Consider the following 24,518-nt stretch of genomic DNA (forward strand, 5'->3'; position numbering starts at 1 on the left):
TGATGTTGCTCGCATGCTAAGTAGTTGGCATTTACGCATTTACATAAGAAAAGCAGTGAGGTTTCTTCAACTCTAGCTACACTTTCATTCATAGGTCGGGTCACTGAGCACTCAACTGTAAAATGGTCTATTGATGTGAACAGTGTGCGTGATTGAAGAGGAATTGGAAAATTTATAATTGGCAGTGCTAATCACCCTTTACTTGCAGTATTGAGGACTGAATTGCGAAAAGGCGCAGCTCACGATATCGGACTGAAAGCATACAAAGGCGCTTCTGGCTGCCGCTATACAGTCCATATTTGATGTCGGAGCAACAGGACCACAGCTAGATGTTAATTAGCTGTGAGTCGATTTTGATGAGGGAGGAAAACCGGAGTACCCGGTGAAAAACCCTCGAGTCGGTTGAGATCGACTGAAACTCATCCCATATGCTGGCCGAGACCAGAATTGAACACCGGCTCGCAGTGGTGCATTCGTCCATCGCAGAACCTAAAATTGGGTCATTTCACTTCGGTGTCAGGACGAGAACAGCAAAGACATGTATTAAAATGTAAACGCTCGTGCAGGGCGTTCAAAGACATTGTTTTGTAGCGTTCTGTTAACCGTCATAGTCGTCCTTGCTTTAACTCCCTATTCACTATTAAAGGTTTGTACCCACGTTGGTGAGACGCCCATGTTGGTGTACATGGTGGGGAGAAGTTATATCCAGTTCACATGAAGCATGACACAGTCCCAAGGGCAAATACCTTGTATTGTTTTACGTAAAGAACCCCCATTGCATAATAATAGAGTCAAATTCCCAAAGGACATTTTAATGCACTATTCTGTACAGCAACATGGCTGCTGTGACGTAAGATGTAAACCATCATGGACGATTTGCAACCAATCTCAACTGACGGAGATAACAACGATGTAATGTACACTTTGCTGGTGGACAAAAAAAAAGGAGCTAATGAGAGATATCTGTGTACAAGTACTGTTTTTGTCAGTCAAATGTTCCAACCATAAGAAGAGAAGACTCTTCGTTTCAGCAGCCAATGAGGCTTTGGTTGGCATATGAACGACAATGGGTGACGTCAACGATACATTTGCTATGAGTAAAGAAGGAGACAATTTCTTTTCTTTTTCCTGCAATGTTCGTGGGAATTCTTCACTCCACTGCCTGACTTTGCAATTTGTGCCAACAACGTCTTGGAATAAGAGCTTTAGGTTCGTTTGCGGCGGTTTTTCGTCGGTTTGCAGTTTGACAGGCAATCATACGTAATGATCTTCAACGCTCCATGATCACCAAGAAACGTCGAGCTTTATTTTGGTGTCAGATTCTTCATTTTACCGTACAAAGTTTGATCCTGCATTGACAAAGTAAAGTGAGATTTTAATTCAGTTAGTGATGCATTTGTTTGCCGTGTTCAACTGGTTGTTCCACGTTTCGTTAAACAAGCAAAAATCTCCCTGAAGTTTCACAAACTGTATCTGAGCAAAATATTTTAACGGCCAACTGCCCGGCAAGATTTGATGGTTGTTGCAAGCGTTCGTTGAATGCAAAAACTTGAGTATATGGCAAGAGAGCAGTAGTCGACTAATATTTAGAAAAACCTGCATGTCTTGTGATGTGAGGGAGAAAACCGTTGAACTGGGGCAGAAAAAAACTCTTCAAACAGACTGGACAATCAAGAAACTCACCACACATATAACTTAAATCAACAATACCTTCTTGCTAACTGAAGGATTCACTTTTTGAAAGGCTGTAGTAAAATGTCGTCCACCCACCCCGACAAGAGTCTGCTCCTCGGGCGGGTTATTAACAAGAGTCACGTGATTTGTGGATCGAGCGGTGATGCATTCCCGTAAAGCCGCCATACTGGCCTCTCGCACCAAGGCCGCTAAATCAGCACCCCTAGACAAACAAATCAATTATTAGTTAAAATTGTTTACTTCTTGGAGTTTCTGCGAGTACAAAAGGAACTTCGTTTGTCTCTAGTAAAAGGAGACGAGGACCTTCTTCATTGAGCACAACACATGCCTATCGTCCTAATTGTTTGCAACCAATATACACGACAATAGAATCGGTCTTCTTAAAAATTCTTTAACGATGAAAGGCAAGTGCGAACATACTCCTAGGTCGTCCTTTTGCCGAGTTGAGTGGCCAGCATGTTACGGTTAACTACAGTTAGCGTTGCTACGTCATCTTGTCCTTCAAAGTGAAGCACGTAAATCCTTTTTTGGCTTCCGTGATAAATCGCGCAGCAACTCTCTCAAAACTCAGGGAGATAGAAGACCATGTCGTGACAAATTTGTCGATATCTTGTTCAAATACCGATATTTGCAGCACACTTGTGACTATATAGAGCAGTTTATCGAGACATTATCGTTGCAGCCCTACAGAGAACAGACCAGGCGGACTTACGATAGTCCTTGGCATTTTTGGTCCTTTGCAAGCTCTTTGATACTGACATCTGGTAACAGCATAGGCTTCTTGCCGTTCTAAGAATAAGGAAACCAAATAAAAGAAAGGAGGGAAATGAGCCGCCGGTATTTGTACTGACATATCTCGAGTACATAAACGGGAAATTGTATTTAATGTCGATAAAAAGGTGTGAATCTTAAACAACAATAGTGAGTTATCGTTTGTCTTACGACCCACATCTCAAGGGACTAGATCGCGATACAAACGATAACACTTTTAATTGTACGTAATGTTAACTATTTTTATAAAATAATTAGGATAGTACGCGCACTCTCATTGGTCAATAGCTGTGTTTAGATGAGAGTATGGAAACACGGCTGTGACATCACACGAATTTTGATTGGCTATGTGTTGTCAGACGCGCGTTTTGATTGGCTGGTGGGAAATATGAGCGTGCATCAAGAAATCCGTTTCCATCAAAAAGTAAAAGAACCCCAGCATTTGACTAGCTACGCCGCTCAAGTTGGTCACTTTCTTAAGATACTTAGTCAATGAATCTAAAAAATGAATTTGTTTCATGCAAGCAGTAAAGAAACAAAGCCTTAGCGAAGAAAGTTGTATAATGCATCGGCAATATTGTGGTACCAAATGAAACACGAATTATTGCTGAACAAGATACAGTCATTATTGTGACGTAATATGTCACCGTGGCAATGGGCAAGCCCTGTAAAAACACCCTTTATTTTGTCTTTGGTTGCTTATATCTCAAAAACAGACTCAGAGACCCCCATTTAGTAATCAGCGGGGCATGATGAAACTTTCTGCAAAGTTTAAAAAATTCTGTCTAGTGGGTTCAGAGCCGCCTTAATTTTGTGATTTTTTAAGGTAGCTCTGAATCCTCTCAACAGATTTTTATCAAACTTTTCCGAAAGTTTCATCGTGGCCTTCAAATCACTTTTCAGCAATTAAAAAGGGGGGTCACCGACTTCGCTTTTGAGATACGAGCAACTACAAAATATAGGGTGTTTTTGCTAGGCGTTCCCGTTGCCAAGGTAAGTTATTACATCACAATAATGATCACATCTTGTTTGTACATAATCGGTGTTGCATATGGTACCTAACATTGCTGTTACGTGATACAGTGTAGTAGCGTTATTCGATCTAAACAGAGAGTCTTCCAAGTGTTGAAACCCTTTCGAGCCTCTTTAAGAGATATTATATCGAGACAGAGTTGGGAATCAATAAAGTCAATGAATCCTCATGTCATATTAAGTTTGGCCACATGGGAGGAAAAAGAGTTCTACTACTGCTACTGAAAATTCCTTTTCTTCAGGTTTATCCATTTTGCACCAAGAAAGGACAATTTTGAAGCGAAGGGCCACACGTACCTTGGTAAGTGTTCTCAAAATGTCCTCTCTATCTTCCTCATTGGGCAAACCAACATACAGCACTTTATCAAGTCGGCCAGGTCTTAGCACGGCCGGGTCAATGATATCTGTTGGAAAAAGGTATGAGAAATGCTGAATTGACGAAATGAAGTTGAATTCGACAAATTCAAGCGGGTATTCTGCAGAAGAAGGAAAAATGAATGTTTGACCACAGGCGCCCCAAGCTGAATTTTAAGGCAAAGTTTTCGTTCGCCACGAGTCTTTCGGCCGCCGAAACACACGTATTTGGAGTGAAATTTATTGGAACTGTTGTTTTTATTGCGATTCGGGACTTTTCCTGTTGAGGAGAAAACGATTTGTGGAGTGAGGTCTGGCCAGCGATGGATGGAGTCACCGGCCTTCCCATTATTTCAGCAACGGCCTTCCGGATGACTTCACTAAACGGCGTCAAAATGGCTCGAAACTCGCCAAAAGAGACAAGTTGGTCACACATTTGAGGTAGGAAAACTTTATTTCAAATGAGATAGTTATTTACACAATTTTTTTACGATCGGTGATTTTCCCATACAATTCTCTATATACACAAACTGTCGCATACACCACGTATTTTCAGCTTGGGGCGCCTGTGGTTTGACTTGTGGGGCCTTCTCCCAGAATCAGACAATTTTCCCGCGCTTTTCGCCGGTTGCAAGGGTTGCGCACTTCTGACGAGCCCGTTGCCCGTTTCTCGAAAGTCCCGAAACCTTCGGGTGCTGCAACTCCTCTGTTTTTTTAAAAAGGACGAGATTTCTAGGCATCAAACTTCAGAATCATTTTGCTTGTTGTTGAAAACGTGTGAAAAGACCAGTTTTCCAAAACAAGCGGAACGCAGTTTCAGTGGCTTTTCGGGCCCGAAAGGTTCGTGGGATTTTCGAGAAACGGGCCTCTGGCATCAGTACCACATTTTCCCGCGCTTTCTCCTGGCAAAGCGCGTTTACATTCCTTATCAGCAGGTGCTTCTTGGTTTTCCTCACTTTCTCGGATTTCTCTTCTGAAACGACTTTTTCGCAGCGTAACTTGCAGGGACATATACCCAAAACAATTTGACAGTTCCCAATTGATTGTTTGAAGTAGTTTCGCAGACTGTTCAGGTATATTGACTTGCTACGCTCAAAAGTCTCGTGACAAAAGAATCATTAATTGTGATTTGCTCGCAGGTAATTTTCCCGCGATTGGCCAAAGAACTTGGCTTGGTTTCACGGTATTCCATGAAAGATCCCTCCAAACAACAGGATAACCTTTTCTGTGACACACCTGGTCTGTTTGTAGCCGCCATGATGAACACTTGCTTCCTTGCTTCCAGTCCATCCATTTCCGTCAGAAGTTGATTCACAACACGGACACTCACGCTGGACTGAAAAGAAATAACCATGGTAACTCGTAAGTAAGGCTGGCCATGTGTAAACAGATATATTATTACCCGAGAAAGCCATTAAGGGATTAAAGATACTTCATATCACAGCAAAGCAAAGTTCGAGCTTACATTTGGCGTCACAGATGGAGTGCAATAACGAAAATATAAGAGCTTATTCAATAACCTCAAGAAGAAAACTGTAGGAACGAAAAGTTGGAAACAAATTCTAAATAAATCGAAGAGTACAAAGAGTAACGTAAACAGGGAGCCTTTGACTCCAAATAAAAGAATCAAAATACATTTAAAATGGTACGTTTTAAAGACAGAGCAGTAGATGGGAAAACTAAATATCCGAGAAAACAAAAATCTCTAGTTTCTTCGCTCAGCCGCAGGGGTAACGCTCGAAACGTCATCTCGAAAATCTCTCTTATGCTGGTTAATTCACCATTCTTATCAACTCATTTTATAAAGCCACATTTTCGTGTCTTGTTCAAAAGTCCGGCGAAAGCCACGAGTTTTCGAACGATATCCTCACGGAGAAGGCATGACAATTAGGGATGGATTCTTAACGTGACAACTCCGTGAACTGCTACCAAGCGCAAAAGAGTAGGGAGGGGAGGAAGGTGGATCTGATGCATCACTGATGGGTCATCATATGGTACAACACAACAGCAAAAGAAGCTGAATTTATTAACCTCAGAGCTGTCCGACCTCCGTGGACAGAGTGCATCAAGCTCATCGAAGAAGATGACGCATGGGACGGAATTCCTCGCTCTCTGGAAAACTTGCCGCACTGCTTTCTCACTTTCTCCAACATACTGAAAATTCACACAACAAAAAGTTAAGTCAAGGAACCCTCGATCTCCAAAAGACTGAGCGGGGTGCCGTAAACGGTGGCCAAGGCATCAGACAATCAAATCCCTACCGGACCCCTGGAGGCAAGTTTTCGATTGTAACCAAAGCATAGGCATAACAAACTTAAAGAGACTCGACAGCATTTAAATAATTGGTACCTATTGTTAAAACAATAAACACTAATCAACAACAGACTCATGCGTCTGCACAAATTGTCTATGCTTATGCTTGCGTCTCAAACAAAAACCAGTGTGTACCATTGATTGGAAAGCCAAAAGAATTGACAGAACTCTCTGCAAAAAGTGGAGAACTTTGTCAACCCTGACACGTGACCAGGGTCCTGGGACCACTTTGACTGACTGGCTACAGACTCGATCACGCGATAAATTAAATGAGCCAATCATAAGGCAAAGTAAATCAGAGACTTATTATGCACACGGCCCTAAGCGCGGGAAAAGTCGAGTGGCAACCTTTCCAATGAGAACATGGCGCGAGAATTTAAACCAGTCAACCACCTGACGTTTTGATGCGAACCAAGCAATCTGCTGAATTACTTTCAACAATGAACTAACTGAAACTTACCATGTTAAGCAATTCAGGTCCCTTGACAGAGATGAAGTTTATGCCTGATTCATTAGCTATCGCCTGAAAAAAACAGTCATACTCTTGTATTCTTTTCCATACAATTGATCAAATAAAACAGAGACCGTTACTATTAATTTAATTCGTTTGAAGAGACCCGTTTGAAAAATCTAAATCCCTTTAAAAGTTACAATAAAGGAGTCTACATTTTCAGTTATTTTTCTAGATTCCTGAGACAGATTTGTTTTTTTGACGGCGAGACCCCGGTAGAAAAAAAGTCACCATCTGGGAAAAACATCGCTTGATTTTCCACTGTGTAAAGTTGACTATTTTCCAGTTCATTCTTGGATTTTAAAAATGTGAAAAACGAACAACACAAGTTTAAGAAAATGAATCTTAAGTAAAAATGGCCTATTTGAAGTTAAGTGTCACGAAAAACGCACCATTTCAACAACATGAATCCCAGCAGTATGACGGGACAATTTCCACCTAAACCTGATTCAGTGGGAGAGCATCCGAACTAGTTAACGGATCGGAAGGTCGTCGGTTCAACTCCTGCAAAGGAGAACTCAGATTTTTTCCGAGTATCCTCGAGTCCCAGCTCCCCAGAGTCTCTTATAGCTCAGTGGTAGAGCATCCGAACTAGTAATCGGAAGGAAGGTCGTTGGTTCGACTCCTGCAAAGGATCACTCAGATTTTTTCCGAGTATCCCTGAGTCCCAGCTCCCCAGAATCTCTTATAGCTCAGTGATAGAGCATCCGAACTAGTAATCGGAAGAAAGGTCGTTGGTTCGACTCCTGCAATGGAGCACTCGGATTTTTTTCCGAGTATCCCCGAGTCTCCTGTAGCTCAGCGGTAGAGCATCCGAACTATTATCGGAAGGTCGTCGGTTCGACTCTTGCCAAGGGGCACTCGGATTTTTGCCCAAGTCACCATTGGGAACACAAATTTCTTTAAAGAAGATTTTTTTTCTTTTACTTAACAGTATGATCTACTGCACCTTTGCAAGAAGCGTTTTGCCGCATCCGGGAGGCCCAGCCAATAGTATACCCGGAGGATGAGTGAGACCAAACGTTTGAAACTCTTCGGGGTACTTCACAGGAGCCTGTATCAAAATGCACATGCAAGTAGTTTTAAATCTTTTTAAAAAAAAACGGGCATTCATGATGGATGGGATCGCTGCGTCTCTAGCAACCAATGCGCTTCGCTCCTGCTTTCAAAATTTCCACGTGCATCACGGTTCGATCCGATAGACGATGCATGCCAACTCATACAGCACGGTTGTTGATATTTTTTCAAAAAATACATTTTTAGCTTACATTAAATGACATGACATGACGTGACATGGCATGACATTAAAAAGAGTCAGGGAGTTACTCACTTACAGACTTCGCTCCAATGCAAGTGGCTCAAGTACAGCGGCATTGCTAGACGAGGCTTTTTCACCTTCCCTGATCAGCAACGTCTCCTTCTCTTTGCAATACAGTGTTAAATAATAGGGACACTGAAGTGTTGTAAGACGGGGCCCAGGACCCCAGTCAGCCGGTCGGCTGTTTAGAGACTGAACAAGGATATAAAAAAAGGTAACCTCTGAGGCTCAGCACTAACATTACAGCAATATTAGCACAATTATTGGAAATTACCAGTATTGCCATTGTAAGTTCTTCTCTAACATCCTTGAGCGCGCCAACGTCCTCCCATGTCACATCTGGGATAGTAGCGAACCCTTCCCTCTTGGCGGACGGTTGGACTGTCAGAAGCGCTGCCTGCCAAGAAACGAAGAATTGCAATCACAAAACAACAACATTAAAGTGTAACAAAATATCTGAGCTGAATGAAGTGAAACCTTGAAAATGAAAGGCTCATCTTAAAATGTGTCACCGTTTGTGTCCAGCAATGCATGATAACTCTTGATAAACATCAGACAGTTTTTCATGACCAACTATCAACCAACTTATAATAAAGAAAGATCAGCGTGAGAATTAAGGTTACATTCTCTTTTGGCGTGATGTAATGTGGTGACACTCTTCCAGTCTATACCACCTGGATGATTTTTAGTTTTATCTTTTAAAGCCCATTTGGATATTCACAGAAAGAGTGCTCTACAAAAACTAATACTGTAAGACTGTAAGAGTGATATTGATTCTACGAAAGCGTGAGAGGACACTGTGATTAATACATGTAACCATCCAGTTTCTTAACTAACCACCATTTTTCACGGAGTTTTTCTATGCAAGACTAAACAATCAAATCCGCTTTTCATTTGTGAGTTCAACCAGTTACGTGAAGCAAATTCCGTATCGATCCTTATTAAAGGCGCTGTTACAATTTTTCCTCGGAATTTTGTTGGGACAAAAGTTCTCACACTGCAAAACAAGTTGCTTGATCGGTGTTACACCAGGCAACGTTTCTTGCAACTTGTCTCGTTGCCGATGATCACAAAGGGTTAAATGAACATGGAGGCAGCCCGGTCGAGTGGTTAGGGCGTTGGGTTTGCATGCGGCTGCTCCGGGTTCAAACCCCGGTCGAGTGGTTAGGGCGTTGGGTTTGCATGCGGCTGCTCCGGGTTCAAACCCCGGTCGAGTGGTTAGGGCGTTGGGTTTGCATGCGGCTGCTCCGGGTTCAAACCCCGTTCTAACCTCTGGATAGGATTTGTTTCCGGTTGTCCCGGATTCAACTCTACCACGCTTTGTAAATAGCCAACTGCTTGCCTCCTGCCAGTTGGGGTTCTTAATAATGTTTCTGTTAAGTTTGAATTGTTTCTTTTACATTGTTAAAAGTGGGGTGCCTGTAAACTAGCTTGATAGCTAAGTGCACTTCCACTATAAACAAAGCACTTGCATTCGTATTTGCATTTTCATTGGCTGGTGCCGCAAACCGTTGTGACACAAGTTGCAGGAAAGATGTTACACTGCACGACGCTTGATAATGTTAACCACTGTGTTTCTAGTTGCACAGGAACATCGCACGGCGTGACGACGCATTTTACACGACTAGGTACCTGTAGCCCCTTGCAAGGTCAGGGTTGTATATAAGAGCCGGCAGCCGGCGAAGTTCGCAGTGCCTATCTTTTCTGAAAACACATAAAAGACTTCTGACTCAAGGGCAGTTTAAAAATGTTATGCTTGAGACTTTCGTTTTGAAAAAAATCTTGCTGCGGTGGCGGGAAAGTAGGAACAATATGATTTGTTGTCCGCCATATTGGATTTCGATATCTTTAAACAGTCACCGATTGTATCTTACCGGAAGGAAAAATCACTCAAGGACGTTTTAGTCCGCGCAAAACTTCCTTTAATCACGCCGCAATCATAAAAAGACTTGTAAACAAAGAAACACTTTCAAAAGGTTTGTTCTTGATCCAGAAGAAAATTTGCGTATGATGTTCTGCTAGCAACACGCTCAGCCTGCGTTCACGCATCTCTTACCACAACTCAACTGAGGAACAAAACTAGCCCCTGATCATTCACTAACCGCTCCTTCGTTTTCACTTCGAACCTTTCAGTTGATCATTTATAGCGAACGTAGAAGCTGAGGACTCGTAGACTTTATTTAAACACTTGAACGTAACGCTCCTCGGAGTTAAATCCTACTTGCCCGCGTAAGTGCTCGTCCTCTAGAGGGCATCTCTACGCTTCAACATGACAACGGATCTTTATCCAACGTCACTCTTGATCAACTCTCACTGCTTTACGGAACTCCTAAACTCTTCGGAAAAAAAACTACATCACTCTTAAACCGCTCGAGTGATTTTCAATTTTCGAAATTACTACAACCAAGTTCCGCAAGCATATTTTCCCGCTAATTACATTCATCTTCCTTTGAGTAACATGGTTTTCATAGTATAATTGCAGCTTGATTCATCCCTCAAATGTTTGAGTTTCATGGCCCAAAATGCCAGGAAATGCATTTTCCGGCATTCAGTTTTCAAAAATTTTCCGGGGCAGCATGCCCCCGGACCCCCCTAGAAGCGATGGGCTAAAGCCCATCGTGTGGGTCCTCCGAACCCACAACCGTCTACTTTGCAAAAAACTCTGGCTACTTAAAACCTTAAAGAAAACCCTGAAGGTAATCCAAATCCAGAAAATTTAGCACCAGAATCTGACAATTAACATCGGGATTTTCGATTATGGGAATCCAGTATTCAGTTTTTAAGATCTGAGAACCAGAGTGAACACTGCCCCAGAAAAATCTGTAGAGCATGAAACTTGGAATCCAAAGGAAAGAATCCACAACTCAAAACTCCCCCCCTGGTATTAACTTACGAGGGCTAAAACACGAGAAAGATGCCATACATACCCTGAAATCGTCCATGTTTATACACATCGTCTGCAAATCATCTAGAGTCAGTGGCGATTGTTCCTTCAGCCAGTTTATTGCTACAGTCAACAAGAGGTATACAGTGAGACACTGTGAGATAACAAAACAATCGACAGTTGCATAACTTTTTGAGAGCAATGGTTTCGGTGCACAAAACCTTAAGGGTGCAGTATGCAACAACTTGCAACAATTATTATTGCTGCACGTTATTGCAATCACAGTGCTCAATTCTTGTTTTTCGGTCACATGATCAGCCGCCATGTTTTTTCAACCCAAACAAAGGAGAACATTAATTTTTGCATAAGAGTGGAGCTCAATTCTCAAAGGATGTGCACGGTTTGAAACCACAAGATGGCTGCCACTTCCTTGTCTACGGACTCTTACAACCCCTATGGACCCCAAGCTCTTGTGTGTTTGAGACTTAAACTGAATAGAGTGACTATACCGGACTAAATGAAAACAAAGTTCCATACTTTTACTAAACGCCCAAATTTCAAGGAGGGCAAAATAAGTTTGAAGCAGAAACACCACTCACCACTGAATGCCCTCGGTGTTCTCTCTAAGGTGCCTTTCGTGTCTCCACAAGAATTACTTTGTTCCTCAGTTTGTGCAGTATTTTCCCCAAGGTTAGTATTTCTTTGTAGTTCTTGAAATATCCTTCAAAGAAAAAACTTCTTAGGACCAGGATACAAAGAAATTACTCTTATTCAGTTCAACTGCAGTTGTCACTGTGGTGGCAGTAAACTTAACCAAGAGCCCTGTTTTAGTTATTACCGGATTGAAACTCAAATATTTTATTTATATTTCTCATTACCATAAAATTTATGGTAATCATAATGTCTTCACTGCAGCCAAGCAACTGAAGGCACTGGTCTATTATAGTTAAGTTACCAGCTTCACTATCATGCAAAAGTTCTTTAACCACAGCCATGCAAAGCTTGGTCATAGGTCAAAAAGTTGGTTGTCACCATGATACCAGTCAACCGTGGCAAATCGTACATGGTCAATTCTATTTGATGGAGACCAACTATGTGCACTTAAATGGCAGGAACTCAAACTGAAGAAAGGGATTTCCTTACTTAATTAATAAAATTAAGGTTAGCAGGAAGAGGGCTTGATATTCAAAGGAAACAGTATTTTTCACCTGTTTACTGCAATCAAAGCAGCTTCTCTAGTCAGGGACATAAGATCTGCCCCAACAAACCCAGGAGTGAGACGAGCCAATGACGCAAAATCGAAGCTGTCTTCCAACCTTAACTTTTCACACTGAACTTGCAGAATCCTGCGGAAGAAAGACAAAAAAACAGAAAGGAAGGATATAGAACAAGTGAAACAATAACAGTCCTGATGTCACAATTCAAGACATTGATTTGTTACGTCCCAAGCCGTTCTCGAAGCTAACACTTTTATGCAATTTTTTAATCGTTTTCTTGTACCCGGAGAAAAACCTCTCGGAGCAGAGGAGAGAACTAACGAACTCAACCTGCCGGTGACACCAAGTATGGAGTCAAACCTCGGCCACATAATTTGGTGGGATGCGAGTGCTCTCACCACTGTGCCATCCCTGTTCCCACTTCAAGCCTTCCAATCAAAGTCGACCAACTTGTTGACAAATAAATACAAAGAGTACAACTTGTTTGGGAATTTAGAACACAATGATCAAGTTGCTGACCTCTCTCTCGCCTTTTCATCAGGGATACCCATTGAGATCTCCTTGTCAAATCGTCCTGCACGGCGCAGGGCAGGGTCAAGTGAGTCTGGCCGGTTGGTGGCTCCTATCACAAGTACACGAGCTTCAGGATCATTGTTGAGATCTATGAAGAGCGAAATTTGATTTGTAACTGAAGCAATGATCAACAGAGGTGAGAGACCAACAAGACAGTTATATAGAGCTCCATGTTCATATGGTACCAGTTGTTAAAAGGATAATTTTATCCAGTGGATAAGTTGGTCAACTAGAAAGCCTTCGCTACGTTGACCACCAGACACATTTTATAACCTGTACTGTAATTATTTTATCTTGTAACCATGTGTTGTGACTATACTTTTCTTTTTATGTTAATGTTATGTAAACAACTTTTGTGAAATAAATGAACCATGAACCATGCTATCCATCTTTACTTTTTAAGATGATTGTGCTCATGATATGCATATTCACAGTTACAAGAGCAAAAAATCAAATCTTTGTGATGCTTTGTGATTTAGTGATTCTTGGATGTATTTTACTGGTAACTCATTGACTCCTAAACTCTCCCCCCCCTCTGCTCTCCTCCCCTTCCCCCCCATCCCCCCATTGACATGTCTCACTCCTAGGAGTCAATGGGTAAAGAAAGTTAAACTATAGACATGTTCTGAGAAATTTAGAGCTTAAGAGATGCTTGACCAGACCACTAAGGTCTCTCACCATGAAGAGGAGAGACCCTTGGATTGAGGATGCAAGTACTGAGAAATTTAGCCAAAGATCCTGAGACAATTATTGGAATTCAACTCATGGCGCACATTACTAAACCACGAAACAGCAAAACACCATGTATGACTCCACCATACATTAAAATACTAACTGACAAGGATTGGATTTGAAATTAAATGTACTTTTACGCCTAATTAGGTATGAAACGTTATTGCTCCTTATTCATAGAGATTAACATTAGGATTCAGATTAAGATTGGGATTAGGAACAATGACGTTTTACTAAATTGGGCATAAAAACTATTTTTCAATCTCAAATCCAACCTTTGTCGGTCAGTATTCAATGCATGGTGGGGTCACACATGGTGTTTTGGTGCTTAGTTTTGCTGTTTCCGTGTTTCATTCTTTAGTAATATCGACTTGTGTCAATCGCTATTACTGTGACACAGGGTAGATCAACTTTAACTAAGTACTTTTTCAATACAAACTAACCATCCATAGATGTTAGGAGCTGTGACACAATCCTCCGTTCCATGTCTTTGGAGGCAGTTTCTCGCTTAGGTGTGATGGCATCAATTTCGTCAAGGAACAACACGCAGGGTGAATGCATCTGAAAATAACTTATTGGTGAAGCCTGGAGACATTGTGATCAGCAGAAAACTAAGGGTTATTTTAGGCTAAATAAAAAGAGGCTCTTTATGCCCGTTCTTTGTCTTTTCTCATGCCCAGATCTGGATTGCAACTAAACTGCAAATGTTCCAGCCCAGGTCAAACCCCCTTTGCTTGACCTCTGTTTCTACTTGCACGGCCTTATTGCACCACGCTGACCACATTTTTGTGAAAGAGAATAAGTCAGATCTCAACACCAGGAATTCTGTGCCCAGTTTGTACCCCTGGCTTTTAGAAGACCCCATATAGAGTGAGTTTCAATTGAGTGTCGTAAAACCAAAACCAAAGTCATTAACACTCACCACTGAATCACAAAGGATGGAGACAATCCAGTAAACAAATCAAAACTCAAAGTAATTACTCATAGCCGACACAACATGTGGGAAAATGTGCACACACGAGCCACGATTGGTTTTGGTTTCATTTCTGATTGGTTAAAAAAAATGGCGTGAAATCTTTGAACCAATCACTGAGTGATTAGTAATGCAAAACCAAAGCAATTCACTCATTACTTTCGACACTCAATTGAAAACCGCACTATTGTACAATGTACATGTAACAAAAAAAATTCAGAAGTGAATTTCATAGAGTAAAAGATTTATTAAAAAAACCTTTATTACATATTCATTCAATTAAAAAATAAAAATTTCAGTACAGAAGGGGTTTACAAATAAAAAATTATTTCATAAAAGTAGGTCAGGAGCTGTACATTTTACTTTAAAATCATTTACCACTTCACTTCCAAAAAAGGGCTGGCTCGATCCTCTGATGATAGTATTTACAGACTTTATTAAATGAAGGTCATCACTAATTTTCCCTGAATTTCCACAAGGTACAATATAACTGTAGCTGAGGTAAACAAAATGGAACTTTTAGAAATGACTGTCATCACCTATTCACACCCATAAATTATTTTCAACATCATAGTAATTGTAATGTGGGTTTACACACAGCATAAAGGTGGGTTACAAAATCTGTAAAAGCAATTATGAATAAAACATGTAACACTTTACTTACCACTGCTCGTGAAAAGAGTTCTCGGACTTTCTCTTCTGATTCCCCAGAGACACCTGAAACTATCTCTGTGGCTGCAAGTTTGATAAATGGCATTTCCAACTCCTATAAAAATAATTTCATAATTTAACAGACTGATAAACCTCTTACTAACTGAGGTCCGTACTGCTGCACAGCGGGCCATACTGAAGAATATGGCCTGCTAATTTAGCCAATCACAGTGAGCATACTATCTGAGAGATATAATAATTATTACTACAGTACAATATGATTCATCTTTTTGTATTTGGGTTTATTTGTCAAACTCGCAGCCAAATCTCCAGCAATGAATAGTTTTCAACTTCTTTAATGTTAATGTGCAAGAAATAAATTCAACTGGGAAAAAAAGGTCCAAATAGTTTTTTGTTCTCTACATGTTTTCATCTTACTACCCTCAACAGTTTCAAAATAATATTGTGTGCAGTTTATTCTTAAACTTGACAAAATAACCATGACCAACTAGTCACTGAATATTGAAGGCTCTTTGTATAATCGTGAAAAAGTGACTACTTTATCATGTTCTGGCAATAGTACTATTAATTACCAAATGAAAGCCAAATTCTGATCAGTACTCTGCAATGTTCAATTCATTGGAAAAGTTACAGAAAATCAATCCAAACACTATCTCAAGTGATATATTTCCCATAATCATACTTATTGCTTACTTTTTTCTAATTTAAACATGTTCATGTTCTCTGCTACAGAGGATCAGTAATTATAAAATAGCACTTCAAGTGTGATCTACGCAGTGATTATATTCCTACCCCTGCAATGGCATGAGCCAATAGGGTCTTGCCACAGCCAGGTGGGCCATGTAGAAGAAACCCTCTGGGCGGGGTCACTCCAATGGTATGGAACACTTCTGGGTGCCTCATATGAACCAAAAGTTTGCAAACTTGTTCAACAGTCTCTTCACAGCCTCCAAGGTCAGAAAATTTGGCTGAAGATTGAGCTGGCTCAAAATCTAATGATCAAATTAGATCAACAAGACTGCTAAGCATATACTTGCAGATCAATTCCATGTGTACAATCACAATAGGCAAGTTAAAATTAACGAGTAAAGCAAGTAAGTTGCATCCATAATATTGGTATGCTAATTGTTAACATACCAGACCAAAGGGTTGAGGAAGAAACAATACTTTAAATACATTTCCCCCGAACAATGGATTTATCCAGCATCAACTCCCAAATGCAATATGTTAGCTAACCCTTTGGTTAGCCAACATATTGACTGAAGCATTGGTAGTGTGTTAGCCAATGCCTTGATGGTGTCAATAATAAGTTGTTGGTGACATATCACGCATGTGTTTGCCAACATCCTGGATGACATGTTGGTGGGATCAGATTTGTAACCATGATTATAAAATTAATAATTTTTAGTGTTATTATAAAAATTTATTTTATCAAATGACAGCCATATTTTGAGTAGTAAAAGAAGCTCAACATTTGCTGTGAATCAACTACTGCAAATGGCACCAAAAACAAAGTGTTTGAGGAAAGACAATGAAGAAGAGAGGACAAAGATGATCAAACGCTGTATATGCTTTGGATTAAAAGTGCTGCTAATGATTTTTAAAAATCTGATGATCCACATCCATATTGAAAATAATTTTAAAAAAAACTACCATTGTTTTCTTAAGATTGAAACAGTTTAAACTATAATATAATTTATGCATCATTAATTTGATGCAACTGAAAGTATATTTTTCATGCAAACAACTATGCTCAAAATATATACCACACAGTTATCCCTAGGTCATAAAACATGATCAAAGACCGAGTCACTGATCAATACCTTCATCAATTTTCTCTTTTTCCTTCTTACTCAAACTTTTCCTGATTTTCTTGGGTGTAGACACATCTGTCTTTTTCTCCTTCTCACTTAGAACCCTCTTTCTTTTATTCCTGACTGCTGAATTTGTATGCTTTAGCGTGGTTAGCGGTGAAGGGTTTTCAGACATGCTCATCTTGCTGGATAGCATCTCTTGATTTTGACCAGATGAGTCCACACTTGGGGTTGATTTATTGCAATCAACGTGGAATAAGTCCTCTCCTTGAAATGTCCTTCCTACTGGACATAAAAAGAAAAAATTAACCTTGATAGTACATATATACACAACATGTAAGCTCAAGAAAGGGTCAGTTAGTCCATTAAGCAGTTTTCCGTACAATACAATGTATATATGTAAAGGCTATGCTAAGAATGATTTGCATCATTCTAAAAAGTTTTTTTTCTGAATTAGCAGGCAATTCATGCATGTACTTGATCCAGTCTGCATAAGAAAATCTAATACTAATCAAATTGAATACAATGTTTTCAGGGATTATAATAAAATATCATGTGGGCAGCCCCTTCCTCTAGATTTTTCCCCCAAAGTTTTAACCTGGGAATTGCAGTTTTAAGCATTCTAAATAAGCATGCAATTTTATCAATATTAATAAAACCACATTAAGCAGTTGTTTATCAGCTACCCCAACAATTTTGGCAAAAATTTTCAAAATCATAGCTACAACTATAAAAGGAATTTAACTGCAAAGAGATGCAGAATTGGGCACCTCCAATAAGCTTTATGCTAAAAGGATGTTTTTGTACACAAAACACAAAATAATAAAAGAAAGAAAAAAAATGCCCCCAAATGTTCGCAGTTTCTGAGCACACAAATAAGGCCGATCACAACCCACATTGGAACAAGAAGTTTATTATGGTAATCAAGACTCCCACTGGTACACCCGAAGAGTTAAGGAAAGCTTTGCATGTAAGACTTCACCCAAACAACATCAACAGGGATAATGGAATAGAAATTCCTGAAGTGTGGATAACAATGATCAAGAAACAACACTGGAGAGTATGCCTATGAACCTCTCGGGAAATTCCTCAAAGGAACAATAAGGATCAAGTCCACCTATCACAGCCAACAATCGTGATACATATAATAGTGGCGCATGACCAGATGACCATATAATTAACGCCTGAAGAAGACCAGTCCGAAAGTCATGGTCTACAAATTTAAGGTGACTAACAGGTGAGACAAACAATCATTATGTCTTATTACTTAAGAAAAAAATACCATCAATCTTTAATATTCCATTATCCATCTGGAAAGATTGATTTAATTTTTTTGTGATGTAAGTGCTACATTAATTTTGAGAAACCCCTGGTTTAGTTTGTACAGCACCTTCTTTGTTGAGATCTTGTATAGATCTAACGGTCACCAAATTATTGTCTTCTCTCTCATCTTTAGAACCTGTCACCTTGTACATAGTTTGCATGGACTGGTTCATCAGATTTGTTTCCTAATAAAAAATAAACCAATGACCATTCAATAATTGTATTAAAATCCAATACCAAGATGAGAAATATATATCACAACATCTGGCAGGTTTTTTTTTGGACACCAGTAAAAAAAAGTTCCTTATCTACAGTGGCACTGAAAAGGCCTCTTTGGGTCACTAATGGAAACCGGGACCACTTCCGCCTTTTGAGCCAAATCCAGAGTCCTTGGGAGGAGGACTGATTTTATGTGCCTTTGCAATGCACATGCTCTACTTGTTTAGTAGCTTGTATGTTCTACTCCTAGCAGCACTAGTTATTCAATGTAGTGTCCAAACTATGTTAGTGTTCAAGGTCGCTTGGTCACCTTGGAGATCTCACTACTTCGGAGAGTCTTATTTACTAGTACTTTCATAAAGAGCTAAGACCCAGGCTGGTATTAATTTTTTTTTTCCTGGGTGATGGTCCCGCCGATCAAGACGTCTCATTCCTGGGAACTGCCGCTGATCCTTTGTAGTTTTCTACGTCTACATTTCCTCCATAAGAGCAAACAATATGACAGTATTAAGGCAATCTTGCTGCTACTCATCACCTAAAATGCCTTTGCTTAAGTTCCCCAAAGCTGTATTTGACAGTCATGGAGAAAAGTTATAAATTTATCCCAAGTTGTTCATTGGACAAGCAAACTTTGTGACCCACTTGCCTGGGTAAATCATAATTATTTATAAATAACATTATTAAATATATTATTATTCATAGAAAAATAAAGTGCATTTTTATATCTTGAATACTCCTGAGTTCTTTAATGGGTTTAATGGATGCTTGACTGGTAGGCAAATAGCCAGAGAAATTTAAAGTTGCTTGCAAAAGCACAAAATCTACTTGTCCCAAAAAACTGGACCTAGATTTTCTAATGCACTGTCAGTATCCACTGCACCTACCCAATAAACTCAACAACTTTCTTTGCGTCCTCCTCCCAAACATTATCTTGAGTTTTTTGAAAATTGTATTGTGTATTCCAAAAGAAAATACAAGTTTTAAATTCAAAATAATTCACCTGCATAACCATTAATGGGTCATCTTCCAGGGAAAATTCCGAGTCACTGGATGTACCCAAACTCTTTGCATTACTGTCCTTATCCTCGTCACTACTATCACTTTTACTTGCATCCTGTAAATCTCTGAAAGTAAGACCACAGTTTTTCTTTTTTAAAAGAAAAAATTGAGAAATCTGGAAGCCAGATTAACATAAACCAAGAACAATTTTGCAGATTTTAGAGACATTTCTAGACAAATGTGATGTTGGAGATGAGGAAAAAGGAAACAGAATTATACTTAATGATGCTTATTAAAATTAAGGTTTGCCTAATCAGCTGTTTTCCTTGACCTTCTGTACCTGTTGCAGGGCTTGAAATTAACTTTTTTGCTCAGGTGCCAGCTGGCAACTAATGGGGAGGGAAAATTTGGTCGCCAGATCATAAATTTTGATCGCCAACTTTGTATGCGAGGAAAGTCATAATTATTAAATAGCACACAAAAAATACAGCACGAGAAAGATATCTAAAGCCATTGTTGTTTTCAGCTTAGTTTGGTGATGGTGTTTTTTAAGGTTATTCGAAATGGAGTGAAGCACAGCCTGTGTTTTCCATAGCAAGGCAAACATGGGCCCTTTATCCCTGCTTTTCACCTCTTCAAAACGTGGTTTATTATTCTCCCACAGCTTGCGTGGCAAAGCAACTTACCTTATTAAGACTAAACGCAATACTACAATTGCTCCTCCTAGGCCCCCACACAACCACAATTCTCGTACCAGTCTCTGACCGAGATAGTAGCGAACTTGGTTTCTTCTCCATTTATTAATCACCTTGGGCAGTCAATTTTGCGGGTGTTGGCTTTCTAACAGAAGGGACAAGTTCTCCAACCCACTTTACGTTAAGGGTACATGTTGCTTTTTGAAGGTTCCATGCAAATTTCAAACTCATTATGCAATGTCTAGGTTCATTATCAATATATTATCAATATCAAGCTAGGTCCGAGGAGGTCCTTCGGTAACATGGCTAAATCTATGTTTTCAGCATTCACAAATGACGGTGGATTTAAATTTTCAATTAACCTTCTTGCTGAATCTTCGTCTTCCGGGCGGAAAATTCACGTAACCGGCAATTAATATTTAAGTGCGCCCACGATCCCATGAATCCGCTGAAACAAAATGGCGCCTAGTAAACGCGGTGATCGAAGTATCGAAGTGCATTTGTGCTATTAATTAACAATGTGAGAAACCAATTTTCTTGTAGTATAAATTCATTATTTTAATGGCGAAAGAAAGGTGAGTCGTGAAATCCGAACGATTTCATCATATAAAGATTCAAATACAACAGTTGTCTACTGTTTTTCCTGGGTTATCAGACAAAACGTGATTTGCCAGCTGGCGACCAGTTCTGAAAATCTAGTCGCCAGCACTCAATTTTTGGTCGCATCGGCGACCAGTGAGTCGCAATTTCAAGCTCTGTGTTGCATGTATGTAACAGCAATGACAGTTGCCCTGTCTGACTTCAGGTGTGAAAAAACACATCCAGAAGACTCCTCTTTACATTACACAACATTACACAGCAGATTTTCATAGTGGATAACTTCAAGACAATGGCTGAAACATCAGTATCATTATGTTTCCAATGCAAACTGCAAACTGAGGTGTTTCCATGGTAACTATTATTGCAACATCATTGTTCTTCCATTTTAGGCTAAAACAACGTACTACAGTGTTTTATGCCATCTTTCCATTTATGGCAATTCAACCAACAGTTTATGCTGAAAATGTGGCCTAGTGGGGCATGTGAAGTTCATGTATATAATGTTATCAATTCATTTATGTGCTGTGTCCAATTATTTTCCCTATTTTAACCCTTTGACGTCCAAACCGGCCAAAACTGGCCAGACTAATTTTACTCTGTCTAACGCCAGACGATTTCACTCATCAATAAGGAACCCCTGGGAGTCAATGGGTTAATATATTTAACATCATTACAAGGGTGAAAAATGTAAGTAAAACCTGAAAGATGGCGATTTTCTCTTTTTCTGAAGAAATTTCTCTTCAAGCTGCTGAAGATGCTTGTCACTTTGTCTGTCCTTAGCAATGGCATTGTAAACTATTGTTAACAAAGAAAAGATAACATTACAACAAAACTACACACGTGATCCTTTTCCTTTAAGGTTAATTATTGCTATTAAGAATCAGCTGTTTTTGTATCAACCTCCCAACACACTGTATGTCTTAATCAGAAAGACTTAGCATCAATGTGTTTTCATGAAACAGTACATAAGTGTTCAGATGAACATTCTGTTGTCTTTCTCTCGAAGTTGCTTGACATTGGTTGGCAAGACAATAATAATATTATTGTTAGACCTAAGTTCAACAAATTTTGATGGACTTTTTGCAGAATGCACATTGAACCCTGACTTTTGCTGTGTACTGTAAACTCACTGCTCCTGCTACATGTAGAATGTAATTTTCATCCCTCTTTCGTCTTAATCACTTTCTTCAAATAATCAGTAGAGTTTACATAATTATTGTCAGCTGAAAGGAAATATTAAGAAGAACTACCCAGGTCAAACATGGATCTGTGGCACTTCAGGGAGATGTGACCAATGTTATCATGGCTAGTGAAAATGTCCACAGTGGTTAAAGAGTTTGGTTTTAGTACTACATGTAGCTATACATTAAATGACTGTGTTCTTAAATAAATTGTTATTTACCGTAAGTTTCAACCAAAACTTTGAATTCAATTTACCTTTCTCAACAGATATCTTAAATGCCCTTCTTTTTCTTCTAGAGTACTCACTGTGAAATAAACAATGCCAAAAACATTCTTTCTTATGAGCGTGGGAAATCATGACGCCTGAGTCACATCATTGAGCAAATACAAGGAACTACATTGTATAGTGCAACACTCTAAAAAATGAATTTAAGAGTACCATTCATTACAATAATTACATGAATGTTTCAAATCATACACGTCCAATTATATACAAGCTTCACTCGCATTATCTCTTGCTGTTCACAATCCGTCTTACTGGAGGTCAGAACAAAAACCTTGAATAGCGCTGACATGTGCCTTCCAGTTGAAAGTAGCACAAAATACAATTGCATGCTTCTCCAATCATTCTTAAAGAGTTTGACTAAATAATTTATTAAACTCGGATCTGCACATGTGTATTGGAAGACCCTCCAAGTTCTAGACATGTGATATTTTCATTTTACTCTTATTGAATAAGAGCACCCCCTAAACAATCTTTTTAAAGCTAATACCAATCCTTTAGTTATTAATAGTGGAGCAAAGTGCCAAGCAAAAAAATTCATGGAAAACTGGTGTAGACTTCCAGTACAAGGAAAAGAAATCCACTCACCTATACCTTGTCTGCAAATGACTAACAATTTCTTCAACATCTGGTCTGTGACCTATTCTAAACTGGTTTAAATACTAAACAAAAAGAAAGGGAATATGTACATGCAAACAAAATAATAGTATTGTTTCTTTAATGGGCAGCAAGAAAGTTGTCAGTGCCAACAGGCTATATCATTAATTTTAATAAAGGCAAGATGACAACTTGTAAATCTACCATTACATAAAAAGACCACCTTTATCCTGAAATAATGTTTTCAAGTTGGGTTTATCTTGGTTTGCACAATCGAATATAATTTGCATATTTTGAATGCTCGAGATCAAAATGAACCCTTTTACAACAATATCTGACACAATAGACCATTGTACAGTTGTGGCTAAGTTACCAGGCCTAACAATGGAAGCGAGGCTGCCGGTGACCCAGTTTTGATACAAACCTTCATGCTTTTGTAATGTTAATATGGACTAATAATTAGCGTTACAACAACACAATTTACATGATAAAAGCAGTGAGGTCTGTATCAATGCAAGGTCACCGGCAGCCTCGTAGCCATTCATAGGCTTGGTCGCTGAGCAAACAACTGTAAAATGGCCTATTGATGTACAACAGCACAACATCTTAATTTAAAATTGAATTTAAAATAGCAATTTCATAATATCTTCCAAAAAAAATTGAGTAAAAATGAAATTAAAACTATGATAGGTATAATCACAACTATGATACCAAACCAATCATAAAAGGTACAACAGAGAACTAAACGGGAATTTGTACTTTTGAAGATTGGATCGTTCAAATTCCCACCTCCACGGGCCAAAATAGTGTTCAAATGCCCTACGCTGTCGTCAGATTTGTCTGTCTGTCCCCAGCTTTGGTTAGGGTTACTGACTTTGGCGCCCAAAAAAAAAAAAAAAAAAATGAAACCTGACTCTTCCGGTTCAATTTTCCCCACCCCACCCAGGCAAAGGTCGAATACCCCACTTCCCAGGCACAGAAGATAGTCAAATGCCCGGGGTTTGCCCAGGATGGAGGAAGAGGGGAGGGGGGGGGGGGGGGGGGGGATGTTGAAGTTTCGATTTGATCGGCGGATAATGCAATCAGGAGCCAAAGTAAGAGAACGAAGAATAAGTTAAAAAAGGCACAATACATAAAGTTGCATGCTCGATGTCTGGCTAGATCAGCTCTTTAGTTATTTTCTAGGTGGAATTTTACCTTACTTAAGTCCTACTTTATGATTGGGCAATTCTAGCAGGTCCACGTCAACTGAATAGCTGCCAAAACTTCAACCTGCTTAAACAAATAAATAAATAAATAACAAACAAACAAACAAACCTGTTCCACTCGTGGAGCAAGCCGTTTATCCAAAATGTAAGCCCCCTTTGGAAGCTGGTTTTTCCCGACACGTCTCTCTTGTTTCTTGCGATCCATGTCTCACGCCACTCAGAAAATCTCGCTCAACTTTTATACTTGACCTCCTTTAATCTAATTTCAACTAAATCGTAATCACATTTGAGAGAACGAAAGAGAATCTCACACAACGCGCACCAGCAAAAAACAGATTTTCTTCAAGGCGAATAAGCGGCGGAGAGAAGATTGGGACTGATTCCCAGGGTGTCTAGGTCAGTCACTCAATGAACGTCTTAAAAACCTCTCCTGATTGTTGTGTGACCCTGTCACGAAATTCCGAGTTAACAGATGTCCATAGCACCAACACTGTTAGAGGCAATTTTCTTTTACTTCAGGTTTAGAACTTATTTTAATAACTACAGTGTTGAG

At 39.5% G+C, this 24,518-nt stretch overlaps 1 protein-coding gene across 2 annotated transcripts; it reads right to left on the reverse strand.

Annotated features, from left to right (window-relative positions):
* Nucleotides 1–786: 786 nt before the first annotated feature.
* LOC137978938 (nuclear valosin-containing protein-like) lies at nt 787–24,318 on the reverse strand. Of its 2 annotated transcripts, none has more exons than XM_068826056.1 (23): nt 24,075–24,318; nt 22,749–22,822; nt 22,133–22,182; nt 21,394–21,490; nt 19,402–19,525; nt 18,250–18,367; nt 16,869–17,141; nt 15,838–16,037; nt 15,038–15,139; nt 13,844–13,961; nt 12,615–12,756; nt 12,087–12,224; nt 11,478–11,599; nt 10,922–11,001; nt 8,269–8,391; nt 7,626–7,730; nt 6,626–6,688; nt 5,884–6,006; nt 5,089–5,188; nt 3,796–3,902; nt 2,408–2,484; nt 1,711–1,897; nt 787–1,349 (listed from the first exon to the last, which is right to left on the reverse strand). In XM_068826056.1, the coding sequence occupies exons 1-23, from the start codon at nt 24,168–24,170 to the stop codon at nt 1,305–1,307; spliced, it is 2,664 nt and encodes an 887-aa protein (XP_068682157.1). In that variant the 5' UTR covers nt 24,171–24,318; the 3' UTR covers nt 787–1,304. The 2 variants fall into 2 exon arrangements, with proteins under 2 accessions (XP_068682157.1, XP_068682156.1); XM_068826055.1 differs by having other exon boundaries at nt 801–1,349; nt 16,869–17,144; nt 24,075–24,301.
* Nucleotides 24,319–24,518: the final 200 nt, after the last annotated feature.

This window comes from Montipora foliosa, chromosome 12 (genome assembly GCF_036669935.1).
Source record: "Montipora foliosa isolate CH-2021 chromosome 12, ASM3666993v2, whole genome shotgun sequence".
Classification (NCBI taxonomy): Eukaryota; Metazoa; Cnidaria; class Anthozoa; order Scleractinia; family Acroporidae; genus Montipora; species Montipora foliosa.

Bases quoted from the DNA above. Each gene is read 5' to 3' on its own strand.
- LOC137978938 (XM_068826055.1), bottom strand. From the start codon at position 24,170: ATGGATCGCAAGAAACAAGAGAGACGTGTCGGGAAAAACCAGCTTCCA. The intron at 18,368-19,401 runs GTGAATTATTTT...ATTTTTTATTAG, and splicing joins ACCCATTAATGGTTATGCAG to GAAACAAATCTGATGAACCA. The intron at 13,962-15,037 runs GTAAGTAAAGTG...AGTTATTTTCAG, and splicing joins AACTCTTTTCACGAGCAGTG to ATGCATTCACCCTGCGTGTT.